Source organism: Cenococcum geophilum, assembly GCF_001692895.1.
Source record: "Cenococcum geophilum 1.58 unplaced genomic scaffold K441scaffold_70, whole genome shotgun sequence".
NCBI lineage: Eukaryota > Fungi > Ascomycota > Dothideomycetes > Gloniales > Gloniaceae > Cenococcum > Cenococcum geophilum.
This window is the reverse complement of record NW_027137628.1, coordinates 155660-171878: the sequence shown is the minus strand read 5'-3', so window position 1 is coordinate 171878 and position 16219 is coordinate 155660. Positions and strand designations below refer to the sequence as shown.

At 44.6% G+C, this 16219-nt stretch overlaps 4 protein-coding genes across 4 annotated transcripts; 3 read left to right on the top strand and 1 right to left on the bottom strand.

The window, feature by feature from the left end:
- Positions 1 to 965: 965 nt before the first annotated feature.
- On the top strand, positions 966 to 2081 carry K441DRAFT_700670 (HET-domain-containing protein; the record flags this gene model as incomplete). Its single annotated transcript, XM_067653269.1, has 4 exons — positions 966 to 975; positions 1097 to 1128; positions 1301 to 1816; positions 1866 to 2081. The coding sequence occupies 4 exons, from the start codon at positions 966 to 968 to the stop codon at positions 1914 to 1916; spliced, it is 609 nt and encodes a 202-aa protein (XP_067497743.1). The 3' UTR covers positions 1917 to 2081.
- A 2745-nt stretch (positions 2082 to 4826) lies between these two features.
- K441DRAFT_324094 (uncharacterized protein) lies at positions 4827 to 5346 on the top strand. Its single transcript, XM_067641190.1, has 2 exons — positions 4827 to 5205; positions 5281 to 5346. Exons 1-2 carry the CDS (start codon positions 4987 to 4989, stop codon positions 5287 to 5289), a joined length of 228 nt encoding a protein of 75 aa, XP_067497742.1. The 5' UTR covers positions 4827 to 4986; the 3' UTR covers positions 5290 to 5346.
- A 1246-nt stretch (positions 5347 to 6592) lies between these two features.
- Positions 6593 to 9284, top strand: K441DRAFT_324074 (multispanning membrane protein). The gene is made up of 5 exons (XM_067641189.1): positions 6593 to 6784; positions 6847 to 8216; positions 8282 to 8734; positions 8808 to 9028; positions 9106 to 9284. Exons 1-5 carry the CDS (start codon positions 6712 to 6714, stop codon positions 9122 to 9124), a joined length of 2136 nt encoding a protein of 711 aa, XP_067497741.1. The 5' UTR covers positions 6593 to 6711; the 3' UTR covers positions 9125 to 9284.
- A 1214-nt stretch (positions 9285 to 10498) lies between these two features.
- On the bottom strand, positions 10499 to 14535 carry K441DRAFT_589604 (uncharacterized protein; the record flags this gene model as incomplete). The annotated part of the gene is made up of 7 exons (XM_067644777.1): positions 10499 to 10753; positions 10807 to 10911; positions 10966 to 11045; positions 11098 to 12311; positions 12429 to 14138; positions 14188 to 14219; positions 14440 to 14535. 7 exons carry the CDS (start codon positions 14533 to 14535, stop codon positions 10499 to 10501), a joined length of 3492 nt encoding a protein of 1163 aa, XP_067497740.1.
- Between the last annotated feature and the right edge of the window lie 1684 nt (positions 14536 to 16219).

The following is a 16219-nucleotide window of genomic DNA, read 5'->3' as shown; positions in this document are numbered from 1 at the left end:
ACAACCGTACTCCTATAAAATCCTTCTTATATATAATATACGTCTTATATATAAGGTACATAAGTTCCTCTCGTTCCTCTTATTTAATACGTAGCACATTATATAACCTCGGTTACCATTCCTCGTTATATAGTTCTACCAGTTCCATCCTAAACCGTGCTCTAATTAACTAACTAGCTTCTTTTAACTCTTCCCTAAGTAGTTATAACATCGTACTTAAAGCGTCCGTAACACTATAAGACCTACTAGCGTTCCTATTTAATTATAGTCTTCTAACCCTAATAACTAGTGTTTTTCTTTTAAGCTATAGTGGTTTTCTATACAGATATAGCGTTTAGTAGTTAGTAGAGGCACTCTAGGCTAAGTAAGGATATTTTTAAGAAAGGACCTAACTATAGTATCTACTAGGTATTATAATAGCTTTAAGTAATAGATATCTATATAGTTTTATCTATATTAGTAGACTATTTAATAAAATATAATATATGCTTACGCTTTTAATAACGCGTTTTTTAACTTTAATAAAATTAATACTATTTAGAAGCCCTAAGTCTTAAAAAAATGTAACTATAGGGTTTAATAATAACGCGTTATGTGAATAAATAAATTAGATATCTGTAATATCCGTTTTATGGATTTTATTTACGTTTTTAACAAAACTCGCCAAAGGCTCTTAGACGTAATTTTGCAATTCAGAAGACGGCGTAGGTTATTCCGACGCTAGCTAAAAAAATCACGTCTGAGCTCGCTGAGGTAACGCCAATATATTCGCCAATATTGATTAGTAACAATATTGATCAATATTATTGGCAGTATTGATATTGAAAACCACGCTGAGTACGACGACACCAGCTATATCATGTGGTTGCCTGATAACAAGATATTTAAACCGTTGAAACTATTAATAGTTCTGAATAATCCGGAAGTACGAGAGACGGTGGAGACGGTTTCAATTGAGATTTTTTATGGAGAAAGGTACGTTTGAATGTATACGTTACACTCAAGAACTTCCTCTTGATTTGAGCAATCTTGTAGATTCTTTGAATACGAGTCTATTTTCTAGGTCCTATCTCTTTAACTATAATTACAATTGTAGCTCTCCAAAAAGGAAGCACGCCGAAGATTCTGGTATATCATTGTTTGTCCTTCCTCTTTCAGTCCACTCATGTAACTAAAATACTAACCCCGGGGCAAAAGTGACACACCAGGCCTTTGGATTTGGCAGGACCCCTGCGCGGAACTCTTCTGCTGATTCGGCATTTGATCTGGCTAAGATCTGGCTTGAAATCTGTTTAAAAAGGCACCAGATCTGTCCGGCCGAGCTATGCAGGTTGGACCTGCAAGGTTAATTGATATTGGCACCGATTTAGAGAACCAGGAAATTAAGCTTATTGAAGTCGGCACTGCAATGCCAGAGTACTTCACTTTGTCTTACTGCTGGGGAGGCAAAGGATTTCTCAAATCTGACAGCAAGACACTTGGTCGGTGGAAGAAAAATATTCCCTGGATGAATCTTCCAAAGACCTTTAAGGATGCAGTAGCTATAACACGCAGATTGGGGTATCGGTACCTCTGGATCGATTCGCTGTGTACTGTTCAAGATGGCGTCCATGATTGGCAAGTGGAATCGTCGAAAATGGCCGAAGTGTATGAGAACGGCGTCCTGAATATATCTGCCGCTCTCGGCCCAGACGCCGAATACGGATGCTTTCACGACAGATACTTCTTGTGCGACCAAAAAACAAAAGGAATTTTCCAGGACGATCTAAAATCCTTTCCAGTACAACTAAAATGGGGTGAACCCGTCACAGCCTTTGTACGCAGGCGAATTTCTCATCAAACACAATCTCTACACGGCAGAGAAGAATCTTCACCCCTCTACCAACGTGGATGGGCATTCCAAGAGCGGCTCCTAAGCCCCCGTGTATTACACTACACAATATCGGAGGTTATCTGGGAGTGCAGGGCTGTTGTGGAATGCGAGTGCGGGTCAATACAGGAAAGATTCAACAGGCATGACCGGAGCGGCATCTTACACCGGGAGCTAGACCCAGGGTGGTTTTGGATAATGCGAATAAGCGAGCATAAAATATCCTTTATCCAATAGAATATGCATAAATATCGCAATCGATAAGGATAAAAGTGCCCTGTGCGGAGCTTTTCTACCCCAACCAGGTAGAATAGGACTCGATTCTAGCAGAATTTAGTAGATATTGCAGATATTGCGGATATTACGGATATTGCGGATATTGCAGATATTATAGATATTGCGGATATTGTAGATATTGCAGATATTGCGGATATCGCAGATATTGCGGATACTGCGGATATTGCGGATATTATAGATAGGCGTAAGATATTATAGGGTCCCTATTTACCTTTCCCCCCTAACTATATAATAGCTATATACTTAGAGAAAAACTACTTATTTCTCTTATAGTTCTTCTCTAATACTAATTCTTTAAACACTCTATTTTCTTAAGAGTTTTAGGATCTATCTATATTCTCTCCTATAATACCGTACAACGTCCTCCTAAAAAAACTCTTTCTGGCTTATTACTTATTGCTGGAATTAAGAGAATTTTGATTGCTATAAGCGAGAGCCGTGGCTAGCGTTTTCGTTGCTGTTCTTAAGACTACTACTAAAGTGCAGTTGTTAAAATCTTATATAACGTCTTAAAGATAAAGTCCTTATACTTATCCTAACTTTTTAGTCGAAATATTATACTATTAAGATCCTCGGCAATCTTATTAAACTCATTAAGGTCTTAAGCTAGAGCTAGCTTTTTATATAATAATATACTTTTAGGCGTAGAACTCCTATTCCGATATCTTTTTTAAAGCTCTTTAACGCTGTCAAGTATAGGCTTACGCTACTCCTTCTTCTAAACCTGCTTAATATATCTTATATAACGGGCTAGATAAAGAATAAGTACAGTAGTGTAAAGGGGCGAGTTATCCATTTTATGGTAATACTTATTAAAGGTATTCTAAGTATTTTTAATGCGTTTAGAGAACTCTTTATTAGATATATACTCCTTCTATTATATATTAGCTAGGAAATAAAAAGGGGAGATAGACTAACCTAGGATTTATTAAGGTGCTTAATTATAACGTCTATTGTAAAAAGCATATTCTTAAGCGTTGCTTTGTGTCCCTAGCAATTTAGGGTTGCCTAGTGGAATATTTAAAGAAAGCTTTTTATTGTATGAAGCGCCTCCTAGTCCTTTGGACTAAGATAGTCCTTTTTAAGCGTATTAAGGTTACGCTTAGTATACGTATTAAGGGTAGACTCTTTCTAAATTGCTACGCTAAGTATAAAATACCAGCTATTCTATCTTATACGATTATTAAGCGGAATTCTTCTCCCTATAAGACTTTTAAACTCCCTTATACGGCTAGCTAAGCTATAGGTGTATACGGTAATATTATAAAGCTTTTTAAGTGCGCCAAGTTTCTAAAATAAATTACTCTTCTCTTTCTCCTTTTTTAGATCTAGCTTTTTTCCTTCTTTATATAACTTAATATTATTAAGACTAATTAAGTTTTTAAAGAGAAAAGCCTATACGGTAAGGTTAAGAATATAACCCTAGTAGCGGATCCGTTAGTGGACGGGATTTTATTTAATTCCTTCTTTTAAAAGAAGCTAGTCGCTTATTATATAATAGAGCTTATTATTTATAGTATAGTTATTAGATATAACGGCACCTAGCTTTTATATAATCCTATAGTCCTTAAGCACTAGAAGAAGAGTATTCTATTACTTATCCCTACTATAAAAGGCTACTATATAAAGGCTAAGAAGAGCGTTTATAAGCTTTTCCTGGCTATTAATAAAATGGCTGTAAATTATAAGGAGAAGGTAATTATTTAGAGAGGTCTAGATATTAATGGAGAGATAAATACTTATTAGTGTAGACTGCAGCCTCTTTCATATAATATCCTTTTATAATAGCCATAAGTTATAAATCTTTTTACTAACTGCTAAATGGGCTATAGTTATATGGCCGTCTACTTTAGGATTAATTAACTATAGAAGAATATGGAACTCTAGCCACTTAACTATCTAAAATAGTAAGTTTTATATAATAATTAATGTAATAAGGGCCTTATTAATAACTTCCTTATTTAGGACTGTTTAGAGTACTTCTAAATCTAGCTCTTCTGTCTTATTTTAAGATAACGCTTTAAGGTAAAGGTCTTTTAATTAATCCCGTATTACTTCTTTCGTATAACTAGTTTTAGGCTTAACTATAATACCATGCTTTAACGCTAAGTAATTTCGGAAGTTAAAAGTTAACTATATAGCGTATGACTTTATATAGTGTTTATAATAGAATAAAAGACGGGCTTTTTTATTTTATACGGGCTTATTACTACCTAGTGGATAGGTATGCTCCTATGTTAAAAGAGCTAAGTAACCTCTTATATTTTTTGATTTAAAGGTATTAATAGAGTTGAGAGCTTCTGATTCCACTTCTAAAGCTATATTTTATACGATAATAAAGAAGAAAAAGGCGACGAAAATTTATTTGGGGTATGCCAAGACTTATCGCGATAAGATTTATCCAAAACCACCCTGGCTAGACCACTTACTATCGAAGATACCCTTAGGAGAAAAGATATTAACAGGAAAGATGCGATGCGGTGAGGATGGTTGGACATCTAACGATACGTTCTCATCTTACTTTGGGGCTTGGGAAAATCTTGTAGAAGAGTACAGTCGCCGCCTGCTCTCACATGGTTCGGACAAGCTCCCTGCGTTCTCTGGGTCGCTAAATGCTTCCGCCAACCATACCTAGGCGCGTATCTCGCCGGAATGTGGGAGGCACAGCTTCCAGAAGGTCTTCTGTGGTTTCGTCTTGGTCAAGATAAATTGCCATGGGATAAATCTATACGGCCACGGCCACATCCATCTAGGAGAAGCGAAACGTATCGAGCTCCTACTTGGTCGTGGGCTTCCGTCGACGGAACTGTGGCCAATGCATGCTGCTCCTTTTGGTCCCTATGTACAAAGTGGAGTGTCAGGTTCTAAAGACGCATTGTGAGCCGCTTGGACCAGACCTTACTGGCGAGGTGAAAAATGGACACATCGTCCTTCGAGGGCCGGTATTAGTTGCCAGGTTCCAGTCTGAAGGGCTCGTCACCACCACCACTGCGGACTTCGAAACGTTACATGTGTCTCTAGATGACGTAGAGACTGTAGTTCACTCATGTGTCTCTAGATGACGTAGAGACTGTAGTTCACTCATGTGTCTCTAGATGACGTAGAGACTGTAGTTCACTTGAAATTCGACCTTACAGGTCCGTCTTTAGACAGTGCTCGAGCGACTGAGAGAGGGAACCGAGATGTTGAGCAAGTCTTTTTGGTCCCGGATAGTGTAATGCAGATGCTGCGGGGTTTAGGTCTTGATCAGAGGTTCTACTTCATAGTCGTGAGAACCTGGGAACATTGGGATTTGGACAAGGATTGTCCAGCACCTGTGGTAAGTCTTCCGAATATGGTCAATTGCCAGGCGATTTTGATACGGGAGTCGCGAGCAGTACCTGGGCAATTTGAAAGGATTGGAGCTTATTGTGGAAGTGTTAATGACGGGCAGCGATGCGTCAAGCTAGCGCTTCGCTTCTTGTCCGCGATTTTCTGTGTGCCTAAGGAACAAAGCTGTAAACACATAGCCCTCGCATCTCTAACACAGTGCTGATATCTACAAACTCGCAGAGGTCAATGGTGCCCCCCAGCCGCCAGCCACATCTGTAGTGGTGCTCGAATATGTACATTGCAATTCGTCATGATCTCCAATGCTTGGCTGGTGCTAATTGGTTGGTCGTACAGACCGTCCTCCCCAACAGATTGATTGGAGACAAATGGTCGGGAAGCCATCCATGCGCGTATAAGATGCATGGCTGATCAGATCCCATAAGTACGGAAGACACGGTGACAGCATATAATTATATCGCCAATGGGGGCGGGACATACGGGTAGTACAGCTTGTACGTCCCCTCCCACCCCTGTGTGCGCGCGCAACAGACAGCAATTTCGCTTTGTACGCACAAGTGAGTTTCAAGTTTAACTCTTATAATTAAGCTTAAAAAATGAAAAGCTTTGCCTTTCTTGCGGGTGCACAACTCTTTTGGCAAGTGCACAGTATCTACGCTGGATGGTGCACTTGAGTACAAGCTGTATGCGGTGAGGAGCGAAGGGACCCAGACGCGGCTGGTAACTGGGTGGGCTGTGGGTCGAGGGGCACTGTGGGCCTACAGGGACGCTCCCTTGCACTAAAAGACTGGAGGTTGGGGGGGAGGAGAGGAGGTCGCTAAGGCGTCTAAAAGCGGGCCAGTGCAAGTGCGAGGAAATCTTAGAGGGTTGTCCCCGTCTTATGCCTGACTGCTCCTCCTTCCTCCCTCTCAACACTCCAGTTAGCAACGCAGTCAGCACTAGAACACCGGTACTAGGTGCCAATTACACTCGTTAACTCTTCAGCCCCATTCTCTCGCGACCCTGCGCCCTGCACCCTGTTTCCTTGATCGTATTTCAGATCATCGCCAGCTTGACTTCTTCGCTACGTGAAAGGAGTCTTTAATTTCGATTTTCCACTGCCGAGCCTGCGCCTTTCCTGATCCTTAGAGCCGCAAAAGCTTCTTTGCTGTCTGCATCAACCACACCGTCGAACCCGCCTAGATCTTCTCCTCCCTCTCGCCCGTTCCGTCAAGATGCACGCAGACGTAAGGAGAAGTGCCATTTTCTGCTCTTTTCTGGTACTTGCGCAAGCCTTTTATATTCCCGGTATGCACAAAGATATAAGCGTGCGGATAGATCGACATGTACTAACTGGTGTACAACCCTAGGTTTCTCTATTAAAAGTTATCGAGATGGCGAGACCATACCGCTATTCGTCAATAAGGTCTACTCGGACAATACTGAGCTGCAGTATGCATATTCAGAGCTACCTTTCGTGTGCACACCGAGCGGGCGAACACACTCTGGGTCGAGTCTGATTAGTGGGACAAGCCTTTCGCTCAATCTTGGAGAAGTGCTTCGAGGCGATCGGATCATGGTGTCAGACTATGAGTTGGTCATGGGGAACGACGAAGAGGCTCGATACCTTTGCAGTCATCAAGTGGACAGGAAGGGGCTGAAGAGAGCAAAGGAGATTATCAGGGATGGCTATGTAGCCGAGTGGATTGTGGATAACCTTCCTGGAGCTACTAGCTTTGTTACGACTGACAAGTCTCGCAAATATTACGCTGCAGGATTCAAGATAGGAGAGGAGTACTACTCGTCAGGCAGCACCGAGCCGCAATACTTCATCAATAATCATGTGACACTGGTAATTCGATACCACCAAGCACCAGGCAAGGATGGCCAACAGGGCAAGAAGGTCATAGTTGGATTCGAGGTTTTCCCAAAGAGCATTGAAGCCGGAAACCGGAACGAAGATGGTCTTCCTGTTGATATTCACAATGTGGAGTATGGAATGGAGCTTCATATCTCGCCTAATACCACCGACGCGGAAGGCGAGTATGCCGATCCATCCTCAGTATCTGAGACCGATGACTTAGATGACGGTGCCACTCTTACCATCCCATATACATATTCGGTCTATTTTAGGGAGGAGGAAAAGCTCGAGTGGCAGAACAGATGGGATATGTATTTCGTTGCTCAGGACGAGAGCTCGAAAATACATTGGCTTGCCATCATCAACTCACTGGTCATTTTAGGACTCCTCACTGCCGTTGTTGCTGTCATTGTTGCTCGCACTATCCGCGGAGACATCAAGGGGTACAAGGACGGTGGTGTAGAGGAAGGCAAAGCCAAAGTCAAGAGAGTGAGAGGCACAAGATCACCGAGGAAGAGCGCAGAAAAGGGCGGACTCCTTGACCATCTTGGAGATGCTGATGCTGATGCTGACATATCTTCGGATGAAGAATCTTTGGAGGACATCACAGGTTGGAAATTGGTCCACGGAGATGTTTTCAGACCTCCTCCGTACGGCGGTCTCTTGGCTCCTCTTGTCGGCTCAGGCATGCAACTTGTCTTTATGGCTGCAGGCCTCCTCACCCTTAGCTGCTTCGGTGTCCTCAATCCAAGCTTTCGGGGTGGATATATCAGTGTAGGGATGGGGTTGTTTGTTGTGGCAGGTCTGTTCTCGGGTTATTTCTCGTCAAGAGTGTACAAGACTTTTGGTGGACAGTTGTGGCAGAAGAATGTCTTAGTGGTATGTCACCAATCCCGAAATTTCACTGGCAATTTTTCGAAACGAGCTCTCTGACATTATTTTAGACTGGAACATTAATCCCCGGCCTCCTCTTTGCCACTGTTTTCATCCTTAACCTCTTCGTCTGGGCACAAGCATCCAGTACAGCCATTCCATTCGGTACGCTTGTCGGCCTAATCGCGCTGTGGCTCTTAATTCAACTACCACTCGTCTATATCGGTGGCTGGTACGGTTTTATCGTTGTTGGAGCATGGGACCACCCTATCAAAACAAATGTGATTCCACGCCAGATCCCACTTCAGTCCTGGTACACAAAGAGCGTCCAGACAATACTCATCGCCGGTTTTATCCCTTTCGCCGTTATCTTCATCGAACTGATGTTCGTATTCAAGAGCTTGTGGCAGGATAAGAGCGGATATTACTATGTTTTTGGGTTCCTAGCAGTTGTCAGTGTTATTCTGATTATTACCGTTATCGAGGTCACGATCGTAGCTACGTACGTGCAACTATGTTCAGAGGTATGTCGACCGGTTTTCTCCCTATGTAGCCTAGATCTACTGGCGCGGAAGCCTCGAGACTAACTTGCAGCAGAACTATCACTGGTGGTGGCAATCCTTTCTTGTTGGTGGCAGCAGCAGCATCTGGATCTTCGGCTATCTCCTTTGGTACTACTTCACCAAACTACATATCACAGGCTTCGTCTCCAGCCTGCTATTCTTTTGCTACGGCTTTCTTGCCTGCGGCGTCTATGGCCTGCTCACAAGCACCATTGGATTTTTGTCTGCTTATGCGTTTGTAAGAAGGATTTATGGGTGAGTTCATGAAATATCATCTCTTATGAGATGTTTTTAATAAGACCGGCATTGGGCTAATTATATCTGAACTTCAGGGCTATTAAAGCGGATTAATATCTTTCCATCCTATTACCACGAGCATTTTCTCAATAAGCATAATGAGCCGGATTCCGTCCATATTATCTCCAGCATATTAGTTAAGAGCGACAGTGTCGAGTTTACATCCAGTTCAAATCAACACACTTTTCAGAAAAACTTGGGGCCAACTTTTGGTCCTACGGCGAAACATTGGTGGGAGGGAACAACGGCGTTAATTCCTGGTTTCCTTGTACATTCACGGTAATAAAGCAAACTCTCTCCGTCTCCGACAGCTTCTTTCGTTTTGACTTCTACTACCAAGACGCAAAATTTTGTTTGTGGTCGCGTTTACATAATGCATGGGGCCTTATTGTATCCACTCGTTTTTCAGTGGACGGTTGAAGAGCTTGGGAGGCGCTTTTGCTGGCTGGAAAGTGATTTCGAAACAAGCGAGGCAAAAACGCTAGGAGATTTATATATCTGGTGCTGCGTGTTCGATGTGAGCTGGAGAGGACATGAGGGTACACGAGTATGAAGATGGAAGAGAATCAACAATGCATTTCTGCAATTCCAAAAAACATTTAACGTTCAAAGCCGTTCTGAACTTCCAGCTTGTTTCTGACTGAGATTACTCAATCAATGACCCGGCCTTTAACGCCAGTCGAATGTTGTGGTTCGCCAGCCCCTCTTTTCTTCGTTGAATCTCTTAGAAAGGCCTAATAAGCGTGTGGAAGTTGCGAAAACACGTAAGGTGATTATGAAAGTCATTCCACCAGCTCGATACGGCTGATGTAATAGTGAACCACAACAGCGCACAGCCAAAAGTTAGGAAAGTGAGCATATTAGCTTTTATATTACTCGGCTCGATTTAACAGCATTAATTTTCCGACTGTTCTTGCAGGCACGCCAGTCCCATTTCTCCGAAAAGGACAAAGCCCAAATGCAGCCCAAAAGAGAAATACAAACCCCAGATTAACAAGAGGTCATTTAGTCCCAAAGCATATGCACAAAAGAAAAGATGAAGAAATGCCCGTATGCATCTACCCAAAAACTGAACCAGGCGGCCAAATAGCCGAAAATCTCAATCCCAAGAAAAATTGTCATGAACTCCGCTTTAGAACCCAGCTCATCCACTCGAAGGAGAAGGCTTTTGGAGACCAAATTTTTCCAAACCAAATATGCCGCATGCGCCATTTTGAGCATCCAGGGCGCCTCCAGCGCCATGCTTCCACACAGTAATAAACAGATACAGAGATAGCACAAGAGCATGAAACCAATGAGACAACAAGGAGACAGTGCAATGCACGGGCCAGTGGTATACTAGGAACACATCAAAAGAAAATTGTAGCATTTAGGAACACGGAGTGGGATGGAGGTGAGCTAATATGAAATCCGCGGTACTCGTTCTGGTCATGACGTGGGCGACATGCTTGGCGAGTCCTTACCTTTATCAACAACTGCATTGTTTACGCTACCGGGTCCCCGCATTTGCGATCGGGGGCTCTGCCCATTGGTTCTCGATTGTAGAGATTGCTCAGGCGGTGGTGTTGTTGCAGCTTCGTTTTCTTCAGGAATTGGGGAACAGTAGGTTTTCAGGACGTGTTTAAGCGCGGGTCGCCGAATAGGTTTAGAAAGGAAGTAGTCCATGCCGGAGTCAAGGCATTCCTGCTAAATGTCAAAACCTATATAATCATAGAGCTTAGGGACTGGAAACTTACCTTTACGTTGCTCTCTTCTGCGTAGGCTGTGAGAGCTACTATGGGAGCTGAAAAGCCAGACTGTCTTATCAAGCGAGTTGACTGAAGGCCGTCGAGGTTCGGCATCTGAAACATAAATTAAATGGCTGAATGTTTTTATAATGGTTATATCGAGAATACCTGAACGTCCATGAAAATCAAGTTGTACGGATTTCTGCTTTCCATACTCTCCTTAACTTTGTCGAGTGCTTCTTGTCCGTCTGTAAATGTTAGCGTAAAGATCCTTCTTCAGAGATGATTATAGGAAATTACCTTTTGCAACTGTCACATCGTATATATCCTCCAACTTAAGCATACGAAGGACAACCTCTTGATTGGTCTGGTTATCTTCTGCCACGAGAACTTTAACCTTATCACCCCGTTTGGTAGCTTCTGCAGTAACCCGCTCCATTGTGGCAATCTGGGAATTTGGCGACTCTATAGGTGGGTTGGAAGCGAAAAAAGGATGGCTGAGACCCACCAGGCGGGGTTTCGAATCCGCTTCGAATGCAACAGGTCCACCGCTCGGAGGATTGCTGATAGCAGACTGCACAGACCGACCTGAAAGGGCGTCATCACGAGATAGATCTCGTGTCCGAGTTTCGTCCATCGAAACACTTCTCCTTAAATTTGTATCGTTCAGATTCATGTTGCTTGAGCTGGCCGTGCTATCGGCCCGGCTAGCGAGATGTCTCAGTGGTATTTGCATGGTAAAGACACTTCCATGGCCCAGCTCGCTCTTCAAATTGATTGTGCCTTTCATAAGGCCAGCCAGTTGAGAACAGATGCTGAGCCCCAGGCCAGTCCCCCCGAACTTCTTACTCAGACCAAGATCGCCTTGCACGAATGGCTCAAAGATCTTGTTTTGGAGATGTTCAGGTATACCAGGCCCACTATCCTCGACTTCGAATTCGAACATAAGCCATCTTCCAGGTGGAGGAGTTACAGCTCGTTCATGAGCCATGACGTGAGAGTATGCTGTTGGTTTCTCGAAGGCGTTGATGGCGTTTGCAGTATCCATATTTTTTGGAGTCGATATCGCTACCGATGCTTCGGATATTGAAGCTCGAACTTTGTTCCGGGAATTCCGCATCGAGCTTTGTCTTGATTGCATAGATCCCTTCCGGCTACTGTCCGACACCGACGCCTCTCCAACGCAACGTATAGTGATGACAACAGATCCGCCTTGAGGAGTGAATTTGAGACTGTTAGACACAAGATTAATGACAACCTGGAGTATTCGATGCTGATCTCCCCATAATATCATATCCTTAAGGCGTCCCAAGCCAAATGGAGCCAGGTCATTACGTTCTATGGGTCGGCCTTGCTCATCAAGATTCGTATCAACAGGGCCCTCAAACTTGACGCGAAGACCTATCCCACCCTCTTTGGCCTGCTTTTCAAAGATAGCAAGAACCTGTGAGCTGACGTCACGTAACCGAAATTCTTTCTCGTCGAGAGCAAGTTGTTGGCCAACTTGATTCTTACTATATTATATGTTAGCAAAACACAAGGATTTCTCAGCACAAATTACTACAAAAACAATAATTACACTCAATCTTCCTTCTTCGATACACGGAACCAACATTAGTAAATCTTCTTACCTGAAAGTTAAGAGGTCGGTAAGGAGATTGAGCAAGAGATCACCACTCTTATATATAATACCGAGTGACCGCTTCAGTTTGACTGGGTCATCTTCCGACATACACACAGCACACATGCCTAAAATGCCATTGAGCGGGGTTTTGAGCTCATGTGAAATATTCGCAATAAACAAGGTTTTGCTCTCGTTAGCGGCTTCAGCAGCTTTCTTACTCAACTCCAATTCTGCAGTACGCTGCTGGACCCTCTCTTCCAGCTTTTCATACTGCATCATGAGCTCGTCAGACATCTCGTTGAATGTTTGAGTGAGGTCGGTGAGTTCGTCATGTATGAGGTGCTTGCGATCTTTGACTTTACCGGGTATTCGAAACTGCCTTCTTCGTGCTTCTTCCTTCCGCTCTGCCTTCGTGAGTTTCTGTCTGGTGCTCAGTCTTTTAAGCTGTTCCATGAATCCTTCCTTTCGAGCAACCTGAGTAGCTGCATCGTCATTTTCGGCACCGTCACCATGGTGTGACCCTATGCTTTCATCTTCAGGTCCGTAGCCAAGGGGAGTGACGGATTTCCGAGTTGCATCACGCAAACGCCGGATGGGACGACTCGAAAAATGGGCAACTGGGAAAGCGAGAACAAGCATTCCCCCCATTGTTCCGAAAACACAAGCTATTATAAGGTTTCGTAGGTGAACAATGGGCCCCCAAACTTCGGTATGCGTTTGTTCGACGATAACCATCCAATCGACCAGATTCGTGTTCACAACGGCATAGCCAACGGCTACGGCGGCACCCTCTTCGTTTTCGGTTGAAATTAAGCTTCCTGCGTTATTGGCAGCCCCATTATCCTCGGTAAATCCAGTCTTGATAGCGATGAACTTGTTCCAATCGAACGGCGGATCTGTAGCTCCATACGCGTGGGCGGAATGTCTGTCAGGAATGCCGGGGCGTTCTGTTGGTGGGAATAGGAACCGCACTGATTCATCTTGCGGGGCTTCCCCGTGATTCGAATTATAGAGGACTCCATTTGGAAATTTGTTGGTCACATTGTTTGGACCAAACAGCATGGTAACTCCACTCTGGTCGAGGCCTTCTATTGCGTCGACGACATTTTTGATCAGCCTTCCATCAACAACGACAGTCAGCCATCCTAGGATATCAATAGAAGACGTATTATTAATGATCGGTGTTGTGATCGATACCAATGAAAATGTCTCGTTGACTAGCCACGGGCCTAATAGGAGATAGTTGTTCATATCAATAGTTCGACCGTCAAAAACGGCAATTGTCTTGTTGAAAGTGGAATTGATCTGAATATCGACGAAGGTGAAATTTGGATACAATGCAGGCGGAAACCCATATTGTGGATCTCCCAAAGTTACTGGGGTTCCATTCGGATAGTTATAAGGCAGGTCGATGGAAGCAGCAGAGCTGCCTGTGCAGTTTATTACCGAGCCATCCCCAGCCAAACCAGTATTGTTGATTGGGAAAACCTGGGCCTGGAGAAGGAGCGCTGCTTGCTGATCGCCCTGAAATACAGCACCAAGGTCTGTTTGTGCGCGAACCCAGTTTTCGGCCGTATTGTTGCCCTTGTTGTAGCGTTGGAGGGACGTTTGAATTAGGACTCGTGTTGCGGTAGACTTCACGCTTGACTGCATGAGAAGCAAGTTCGATGATAGCTGAGCGGCCTTCAAAGATGCAGTAAGGGACAGCCGTGTCGCCCTGCGGAATTGTTAGGAAAGGTGAACGGCAGCCGGAAAATCGTACTGACCTTATGCTCAGCACGAAATGGTGGTTCGTAATCTACGCAATTGCGCGGAATTGTTAGCATTGAGCGCAAGGCCAAAGACCGTCAAGCCCGCAAAAGGATGAAATTTACCCATGGCAAGGCCAAAGACCGTCAAGCCCGCAAAAGGATGAAATTTACCCATGGCAAGGCCAAAGACCGTCAAGCCCGCAAAAGGATGAAATTTACCCATGGCAAGGCCAAAGACCGTCAAGCCCGCAAAAGGATGAAATTTACCCATGTTGCAATAGCAATGACCGCTAGACCGATGAGAGAGGCAAGCAAGACCAGACATCCTAGCTGTTCGCGGATGGGAACCCGCATTTTGACCATCTGAGCGAGTCGAGTGCTCTGACAGGTGCCAGAGTGCCCGAGAAAAAAGGAGTAGAGACGGCCAGGAGCGGCGGAAGGCGGCGGCGAAAAGCCTCGTTGGTTAGGCCAGGCGGAGATTCCACAGCGGGCGGCAGAGGTTGCGGGTCGAGAGGTGAAGAGGTCAAGATGAAGCGAAGACCGGTCAGCTTCCCATTCCTCGAGCAGAAGAGCGGAGGAAGCTCTTGCAAGCAACGGGGACGAAATGAGATCCCAAGACCAAAGAAGACCGCAAGGCACGGGAGGGAGATGTGGTGTTGCGCAGGCTCTAAGCCCAATGCGGGTGCGGCTGGACGGGAGTTGTGAGAGCAAGGAGGGCGACAAGGAGAAGAAGTATCATTCGGGGTCTAGCATATCAGTCCGAGGATGTCAGGCAAAGATTTGATGCTGTATAAGCCGTAGCGTAGCCGTCTGACGGGCCATCACGAAGCAGCGTGCAGGTGTCTTAGTGCTTGGTGTGTCTTGGTGTGTCCTGTTGGACAAAAATGCTCAGAGCGCCGCGTCTCCCGTCTCACTGCTCAATAGATAATCGGCGGTTTTAGCTTTAGCGGCCTTGCCTCAAAACAGCTGCGCAAAAGAGAGGAGGCCGCTCGAGCAACGGCGTCTGGGAACAGTTCCGGGGGGCAAAGGTGCGCCTCGGTTGGAGCGTAGCGACCTGTGGGTTTGGGCCGTGTGCAGGGGCTGTCGAGGTACGCGGGTGATTTGCTAAGTTGAGCACTGATAACTTTATTGCGCGTTCTAGAACCTCGTCTTCGCTTGCTAGGACTAGGGCGTGAAACAGCAGAGACCCATAAGCGACTTGAGTGGCTACACCTTGGAAAACTCTGGAGTCGCCCTTCGGCTCTGGAAGCTGTTCGGCCTGCAAGACTGCAAGACACCCTTCATCGGCCCGGCCGCTTACCTACGAGGTCGGTTTTTTTTAGTCTACGTACGCCTCTGCCAAGGCCTTCCTCATCAAAATATCGACCACAAAACGTGAAGCTTTTTATATAGAACTTTAAGGGCTTGATTGTGAGGCTATTTGTATGCTATATCCCTTAACACGTTAATTCGGGTCCTCAGGTTATCGATAAAGATCGACCAATCGGATCAGCTAAATTCGATGCCCCTACTCAGGAATATGAGGCTGCCATGTATGTTTAAATCCTTCCAGTAGTCTTTAATAGCCGGCTCCATAGTAATTCCTATATGGATAAGCATTCCGAAGTACGCGTAGAGTACATATTGGCTGCTATGTGCATAGGTATTCTGCTTCCTTGTCTAGCGGATAGAGCTCCGCGGGCTTATTTACCCACTCTACAAGCTTATCCATAATCTCATCCGTAAAGGATAGTCTAAATAACTCGAAAAGATTGTGTATATTAACGTTAGAAGGGAGGTTTGGTGAGCCATGGTCGTCCTAATTGTTAATATGGAGAGGTTCGAATTTGGGCAACGGCCAGGGTTTGGGGGGAGCTATTTTCGCCGTCTTATTTAGGGGAACGTTATATCGAGTCTTCTGAACAAGGTCTACATCAATTCTAGCACGATTAGAAGGCATGGTGGCGGTATAATTGATGATTGAATTCTATATAGATATACGCGTTGTTTTGAAAACGGTGCTCCGCACGGACCACTTACCCTGAGGACCCTAACGTGTTAAGGGACA

Excerpts from the sequence above, each read along its gene's own strand:
- K441DRAFT_324094 (XM_067641190.1), top strand. The coding sequence starts at position 4,987 with ATGCTGCTCCTTTTGGTCCCTATGTACAAAGTGGAGTGTCAGGTTCTA.
- K441DRAFT_324074 (XM_067641189.1), top strand. The coding sequence starts at position 6,712 with ATGCACGCAGACGTAAGGAGAAGTGCCATTTTCTGCTCTTTTCTGGTA. Across the intron at positions 8,217-8,281 it reads GGCAGAAGAATGTCTTAGTG|ACTGGAACATTAATCCCCGG; the intron begins GTATGTCACCAA and ends ACATTATTTTAG. Across the intron at positions 8,735-8,807 it reads ACGTGCAACTATGTTCAGAG|AACTATCACTGGTGGTGGCA; the intron begins GTATGTCGACCG and ends AACTTGCAGCAG.